This window comes from Sander lucioperca, chromosome 19 (genome assembly GCF_008315115.2).
Source record: "Sander lucioperca isolate FBNREF2018 chromosome 19, SLUC_FBN_1.2, whole genome shotgun sequence".
In the NCBI taxonomy this organism is placed as follows: Eukaryota; Metazoa; Chordata; class Actinopteri; order Perciformes; family Percidae; genus Sander; species Sander lucioperca.
The window spans coordinates 29,150,335-29,158,702 of record NC_050191.1 but is presented as its reverse complement, the minus strand read 5'-3'; the positions used below and the strand labels follow the sequence as shown (position 1 = coordinate 29,158,702).

Below are 8,368 nucleotides of genomic sequence, written 5' to 3'. Positions count from 1 at the left end.
TGTAATGTTACACATTGGTAAGATGGCCGCCAAGTGGTTCCATCCTGGAATGGCAAGTCAGAATTACATGTCATATCTATTGTTCTATATCTATGATTAGAAGTCTCTTTCCCGGTGATGGCTGAGCGTTACTGAGCAGCCTCCAACTGAGCTTGAAGACGTAGATGTGACGTGAGCAACCTGTCTGAAAGTTGGAAGTCTTCTGGTAGCTGTGCCAAGAGAAATCTCAATCATTCCCAATCTAGCAGAGACGGAGAGCGTAGGTATATGTAAGGAGATAACATAGACACAGGCTAATTATTGATCACTAAAATGATAGTTAACATTAGTAATTAAACTTAAACAGCTAATGGAAGTCCAAACTGCCTGAGAGCTTCTCCTGTACTATACGGTAATTCCTCTACTATGAGACAGTAAGTCTCGTGGTTATGACCCAATCGTTAGCCTATTTTTATAAAAACGTCTGCTACGGAGCCATAACGTGAGCTACAAGGTAAGCCTTTTATACATTGTCGTGTTTCTTTAGAAATAAACAATGGACAAATAGAGTCTTTAAACTCTTCAGATGTAAAGTTATTCTCTGTCAAAGTGACGTCAAAATGAATGGCAGTCAATGGGATGCTAACGGGAGGTGATGGCTTGGTAGCATCAAAATGGCGCCATAGGAGCTACACTGTCCGGGGAGAAGCTGACCCCCTTGGTTATTCCCTGGAGCCGACATCGGTAAACAGGAGAAGAAAATAAAAGATTGACTATTAAGCGCAAGAGGCGTCACTAAGTTTAGTTTCTGTTGTCCAGCGGGGAACCTGAGACTGTTTATATTTAGTTGGGGGTTTGCTGGGATCCTAAAGAGAACTGTGTAAGCTTAAGACATATTTTAGTTACTTTGCTAACTTAGTAATTTTTGTAAACAGTGTGCAGGTCTATTACTGAGCAACTGCAAGTATCGGATTTGGACTTGGTGTCAATATTTAAAAAAATTGGATGGTTTAAACGGAACATAATGTGCCGTGTTTTTTTCTTTCCGTGTATGTTTCCGTCCCTCCAGTGGGACCCCGCTCTCAGCCAGTCACTGACCACGCTCAGGGGTCACGAAGGGGTCATCTACAGCACCGTTTGGTCGCCTCACATCCCAGGATGCTTTGCGTCAGCGTCAGGTAACACACTGCACACAGCCTGAGCAGTAGGGGGTTGTTGGAAAGAAAGAAAGGAACAAAAGGAGAAACTGTCCTGGACCCTATATTGCTGTTTTTGTGTGTAAGTGACTGATGGGAACAACAGTCTTTGACATTGGTCCAGTATTTAGCGTGAACGCTGTAACCGGCAGCCAAAGACCGTGCTGCTATGTAACCCTACGGGGCAAATGTGCATCGTCAATTTGGTCTACTAAAAGTTCTGTTGTTGCCGCTGACAGACTCAGATTATTATTCTAAGTGTCTGATAACATTATGAAAGGATCCCTACAGAGATAGACCTTTAAAACCTCTTTGAGACCTTTCTGTTTAACCAGAAACAGCTCTTAAGTCGCTAGCTCTAAACCCACCAGACTCCATTTAAAAAAACAGTACTTTTAGCGTGTATAGAGCCAACATATTTTTACATGTAAATCAGTAAACTATGTGTTTATTTCAATCAAAACTAGAGTTGGGATGGTTTGAAAAGTGGAAAGACGACCGTAAACGGCTTTTCATAGTTTAATTTTGTTTCTGTCGACTTTGAATGAAGTGTATTTTATTATGCTAAAATTACGGTTTATTTACATGGAGTCTGGTGGGTTTAGCGAATGTAAGTTCGCGGATGTTTTTATGTTTAAAAAAAAGGATCTTACTCTTTAACAGAAAGGTCAACCTCCTTAGAAATCCATCCCATAATGTTGTCAGACACTTAGAATATTAATCTGAGTCTGTCAGCGGCACGGTAGGTACCCTTTAACTACAGTACCATTATATGACATTTAAGATGCAAACATGGAGCCTGATTAGCTTGATTAATGATTCTCATCGCTTTTGTTGTTTAAATGTAACCCCAGTATAGATGTACTCAGGCCAGTTTGATGAGTCTGAGTTGGTACAGTAGTTTATGTTGTCTCGTCACCAGATGGCGGTGCAGCTGTGTCTCACGTCCACATCACGTTGTTGGGATTTAGAACTTCTGCTTCAGGCCGTTCAGATTCAGCTTCTGTCAGTCTCTTAATAGTTTAGATTCAAAGTCACAAAGGGAACAGGATTCTGATAACGCCTTGCTTCTAATTCACTATATTTGGAGCTTTAAGTGGATGTTCAGGGTTAGGGTTACACTTAGGGCCCTGACACACCAACCAGACGGGCCGACTGTCGGCAGTAAAGCCAGTCGAACTGATCAGTCGGGTCCCCGAGGTCCAACAAGTTCCTCAGAACACACTGAAGAGACGCCGACTTGAGCGTACGCTCTGCACGTGCGCAAAACGTAATACGTCTCCATAGCAGCAGGCGGCGCTGCTCTGTATTGTTTCCATTAACAGTCTGATTGTTTCCCAGAAAATGAAAACCGGCAGCTGATTGGACGAACGCGTCACGTGGGTCTTTTTTCTCCGGAAATTCACAGCCAGACTGTCATGGCGGCTCGTTCAGAATACGATCTCATATTGGACTAAAATAGTTCACCGAAACGTGTTTCTGAAAACATTTTAAGAGAGAAATAGGCCGTGCAGTTGCTGAATCTGTCTTCATTTCAGATCAACAAAGGTCAGTTTAAAAGATTTTCATCAGATTTTGAGAGACTCATCCGCTCCCCATTTCCGGGTGAGTCCCGACTGCCCTGTCTCCGACTGAACACGTCAAGTCGGCCAAAATGAAGGCCGACGGCTCCTCAGACGGACGACGGCACGGGACACACCGAACAGACTCGAGTCACCGACCTCGCCAGACAGTCCGACGGCCGATTATCAGGCTGGTGTGTCTTCTCTCTTACAGAATCTTACAATAAAATGTCAGATACTGTACATAATATCTAGGCTAAGTTTGAACTTAAAAAGAGCTGGTCTTTAGTTCCTGAAGTCTTGAAACGAAATGACTCAAGTACTCCTTGTGTTTGGACATTTCAGTTTTCAAAAACTGAACTCTCCAAACACACCAGGCTTGAAAAATGCCTTCAAGTCGTCCTGTGAAGAAAAAGCTGTAGTAATAAAGAGCACAGTACAGGTGAGACAGCGCCGATTTAAATATTATGAACACATTTTTAGTTAAGATTTGAGTTAGATTTTCCAAGGTCTTTATGGAGTACAAGTACAGTACAAGTACTCAGTACAAGCGCAAATAGCACTACTGGATTTATCTTCATGGTAACGTGGATGATATGGAGTGAAAAAATGTGCGTGAGACATCAATACTTGAAAATATTACGAGTAATCGTTTTTCCCACATTTACTTTCTGCAGTCTGACTTCAGTTCACCACCTCACCATCTGCGTCGCCAATTCCTATTTTGTCTCCAAAATGTGCGTACACGTGGGTCAGAGTTTGCGTGGAGGACCGCACATTCTGCCATAAAGTTTTTTATAAATCACAACCAGGGGCGGATCTACCGGGGTGGCATAGGGTGGCAAATGCCACCCTAAAAGAAAGCCTTGCCACCCCTGCTGCCACCCCAGTTGGCAGCAATGAATTAAAAGTTATGGCCAATTTGACAATTTGTGAGCGCGAATCTCCAATGTCCGACTGCAGTGAATGCAGCACGAGATGACGCCAGAGCGGCAAGAGCCTGATTTGTTTGGAAAACTGAGTGGCGCGAAGCGAGGGAGCCAGGAGTCGTGAGGAAAGGAGACACAGGAGGAAAGAGGTCAAAATGGATTAACTATCTATCAAGAAATGAAATTATAACGAAAGCACAGTGCTAGCATAGTTGCGATGCTGATTTTGAGATGATAAAAATCAGGTTGAAGAACGTTATTTCGCTACCTATACATATAATGTTACTTAGGTCTGACGTTTGTTCTGTGTAAAGTCGGCTATAAAAGCTAATATTGATTCAACGTCTGTCAAGGAAAACATTGTAAAATTACTTTTAATCTTACAGAAATGAAGAGGAAAGGTAGCATATGTAGTTTTTTCTCACCAAAGAGAAAGGCGAGAGAAATAGAAAATGAACAACTGAGCAAGGTAGACGGAGAAGATGAGGTGGAAGGAGAGAGAAAAGAGGTGGAAGGAGAGAGAGAAGATGAAGACGAGGTGGAGAGAAAAGGGCAACAGAAAGGTGACAGAGATAGAATACAAGGCCAAGGCGACCAGGGACAGGAGGAGGTGGAGAACACCACAGCGGTGAAGATATGGAGGGAGAGCATTACCAACGAGCTCCAGTCGAGCTGGTCCACATGGTATGGAAACTGTTGCTGCATATATACTACGTTACATATGAATAAGAACAACATCAAATAAATATAAAAATTCATGTTTGCTTAAATATGAATAATTAGGGAAAGTTGTCAGTGTGAAAGTGTGATGAGATGGGGAGATGAGTTTTTACATTTCACACAGAGACACACACACACACACACACACACACACACACACACACAAACAGAGACACACACACACACACACACACACACACACACACACACACACACACACACACACACACACACACACACACACACACACACACACACACACACACACACACACACACACACACACACACACACACACACACACACCAAGAGACAGACACACACACACACACACACACACACACACACACACACACACACACACACACACACACACAGAGACACACACACACACAGAGACACACACACACAGACACACACACACACACACACAGAGACACACACACACGCGCACACACACACACACACACACACACACACACACACAGAGACACACACACACACACACACACACACACACACACACATACACACACAGAGACACACACATACGCCTGCAGGCCTCCGCTGTCTGACAGGAAACCAAATCAAAAACACAATAGATCAAAATGAAAATAATTATTTGTTGCAGCCTTGAGGTCTTTGCACACTGAGTAAAAAAATGTTGTTGCTTTTTTGGTTTTATTTTGAAAAACGAATGCTACACGGATGAAGCAGCCGTCCTCTGCAGGAGGTTCTGAAGCAGCTTCTCCTCCAGGTCTTCTCAGGAAGTGAGTTTTAGAAATGAGCTTCATTCAAAAGACAATTAAAGGCAATCAGTTTGGACCCAGAGGGAGCGCTGGGGTTATCTTATCCGTCTGTGTGGGAGCGTGTAACGCTAACGTGATCAGAGGGGTGGAGCCGCGCCGCTGATGGATGCTCTGGGTTCAGACTGCAGACCGGCTGGAGTCGGATGTTGCAGCAGCTGTCTTCAGCCCAGCGTCAGTCCGTCAAGCCCTCCTAAACTAGTTTGCTAATGAGTTTGGGGTTAATTGGTTTTGCGAGAGGGAGTGGAATTCTCTGATGAGATTTTCCAACGGGGGAAGATGTTAAGCTCTTGTTGCTCAGGGGGTTCAACAAAATGACCTTTTTTATCCCTCCTTTTGTCTTCGGGTCAAATTTGACCCGTTTTCAAAAAGTTTCTATATCAGAAATATTGGTTTCTTTTTAACCAAATTACCCAAAAGTCACGTGGATGGTTCCCTGCAACGCTGTCCGCAAGTACAATTACTGATCATTACTTTCTTTATATTTTGAGTGTTTTTTTATTTAATTTTATAGCATTTGAAAAAAAGTAACCTTTGTCTTGTCTAGTCTCTGATTATCCATCAACATACGTTCCTCTAATATTAGTCAAAATTATTTCTAATTTCAGCTTTTTTAACTGAAAAATTAGGTATATATAACTTCATATACACAAGGTTTATTGAACTAGCCTGGCTCCGCCCTCCTACGTACTTCCGCTCAATTTTCATTTCCCTTCAGTACTCCGTCTGGGTTTGCGGTATATTCGTGGATTTTCTCCAGCCAAATTTTGGCGGTCCAATCAGTGAACAGAGGGAGTGGCTGAGAACGATGACGTTGAGGACGTGCACTAGTTTGAGTTGTAGTCCCGTAATGGCGGCGGAGAAGTTAAAGTCCGAGCAAGAACAATCTTTGCTGAGTTGTGTTGGTAGCCATGATGTCGTGGTCCTCCTCCCCACGGGGTTCAGGAACAGTTTGATTTTCCAGCTCGCTCCGTTAGTGGTGAAGGAGTTAGCTAAGGCTAACGCTAGCGATGCTAAGCCGACGTCACGACCAAACGTTAGCGATTGGTTATGGCAGATCCAGAGTGGCTCTGGGCAGATCCAATAGTTTTAAACTTCAACAGAGTACCAGCCTTCAAGAAGTTAACACTTGTCAATGGAGAGAGACCAGACTCTCTGGACCAATGAAATGGACCAGAGTCTGGTAGGACCAGGCTAGTGGACCAGAGTCTGGTAGGACCAGGCTAGTGTACCAGAGTCTAGTAGGACCAGGCTAGTGTACCAGAGTCTAGTAGGACCAGGCTAATGGACCAGAGTCTGGTAGGACCAGGCTAGTGGACCAGAGTCTGGTAGGACCAGGCTAGTGTACCAGAGTCTGGTAGGACCAGGCTAGTGGACCAGAGTCTGGTAGGACCAGGCTAGTGTACCAGAGTCTGGTAGGACCAGGTTAGTGGACCAGAGTCTGGTAAGACCAGGCTAGTGGACCAGAGTCTGGTAGGACCAGGCTAGTGTACCAGAGTCTGGTAGGACCAGGCTAATGGACCAGAGTCTGGTAGGACCAGGCTAGTGTACCAGAGTCTGGTAGGACCAGGCTAATGGACCAGAGTCTGGTAGGACCAGGCTAGTGTACCAGAGTCTGGTAGGACCAGGCTAGTGGACCAGAGTCTGGTAGGACCAGGCTAATGGACCAGAGTCTGGTAGGACCAGGCTAGTGGACCAGAGTCTGGTAGGACCAGGCTATTATTGACCATGAATTCCAAAAATAAGAAACTATAGTGGTTAGAAGTTGGTCTTAGTGGAAGTGAAAAAATGTGTCAAACGTTGAAAAAAACGACAAAAAAAGGGACAAAAATGTCAGAACAAGTGTCAAAGTCATCGAAAAAAGCGTCAAAAAAATGTTTTTGACCCAAGAGGAGATGGTCGGTGGGAAGACCACACAAGGGATAAGGTTTAATTTTCATATTAATAGACTCTGGAAGTGTATTAACCCACATGCAGACCTGTGTTACTTCAGGGGTTGTAGCTGGAGTAGCATTGAACGGTCATTTCTTTTCCCTTTGGGGCAAATGTTCAGCATCAGTCAGCGTCCACTAAAAGTTCTGTTTCTGCCGCTGACAGACTCAGATTATTATTATAAGTGTCTGACAACATTAACCCTTGTGTTGTTTTTCAAAATGTCTATATCAGAAATATGGGTTTCTTTTTAACTACCTAATTTGGATGATTCCATATATCGCGCTTCGCAAGTACAACAAAAGATAGGATGTCTACTTTCATTGACTTTTGGGTGTTTTTATAAAAGAAATTAGCATTTGTAAAAAAGAAAATGTTTCAAAACCAGACTGAACATTGACATATACCCTTCTGTAATTATCCTTCCTTTAATATGTGTCTAAATAATTCATAATTTCTGCTTTTGTAACTCAAGAATTAGGTATAATTTCCTATCAATGAGGTGTACTGACCATGAATTCCAAAAATGAGTGTAAAACTGGTAATAAGTTGGTGTTAGAGAGAAGACACACCAGCCCGATTATCGGCCGTTGGACCGTCTGGCGAGGTCCGTGACTCGAGTCTGTTTGGTGTGTTCGTGCCGTCGGCCGTCCGAGGAGTCGTCGGCCTTCATTTTGGCCGACCCGACATGTTCAGTCGGAGACAGGACAGTCGGGACTCACCCGGAAATGGGGAGCGGATGAGCCTCTCAAAATCTGACAAAAATCTTTTAAACTGACCTTTGTTGATCTGAAATGAAGACAGATTCAGCAACTGCACGGCCTATTTCTCTCTTCAAATGTTTTCAGAAACACGTTCTGGTGAACTATTTTAGTACAATATGAGATCGTATTCTGAACGAGCCGCCATGACAGTCTGGCTGTGAATTTCCGGAGAAAAAAGAACCACGTGACGCGTTCGTCCAATCAGCTGCCGGTTTTCATTTTCTGGGAAACAATCAGACTGTTAATGGAAACAATACAGAGCAGCGCCGCCTGCTGCTATGGAGACGTATTACGTTTCGCGCACGTGCAGAGCGTACGCTCAAGTGGGCGTCTCCTCAGTGTGTTCTGAGGCATTTTTTGGACCTCGGGACCCGACTGATCAGTTCGACTGGCTTTACTGCCGACGGTCGGCCGTCTGGTTGGTGTGTCAGGGCCCTTAGTGGTGTTTATAAATGGTAGTGAAAAGAAGCGTTAAACGTA

General features: G+C 43.9%; 1 protein-coding gene across 2 annotated transcripts in view; it reads left to right on the top strand.

Annotated features, from left to right (window-relative positions):
• Nucleotides 1-1,207, top strand: part of pex7 (peroxisomal biogenesis factor 7) — an 11,154-nt gene extending 9,947 nt beyond the window's left edge. The window contains exon 6 of one of the 2 annotated variants that reach the window (XM_035995088.1): nt 1,049-1,207. In XM_035995088.1, the coding sequence (XP_035850981.1) occupies nt 1,049-1,180 (132 nt within the window). In that variant the 3' untranslated portion in view covers nt 1,181-1,207. The remainder of the gene's footprint in view (nt 1-1,048) is intronic. The other variant, XM_035995087.1, reaches the window with a different exon arrangement.
• The last annotated feature ends 7,161 nt before the right edge of the window (nt 1,208-8,368 follow it).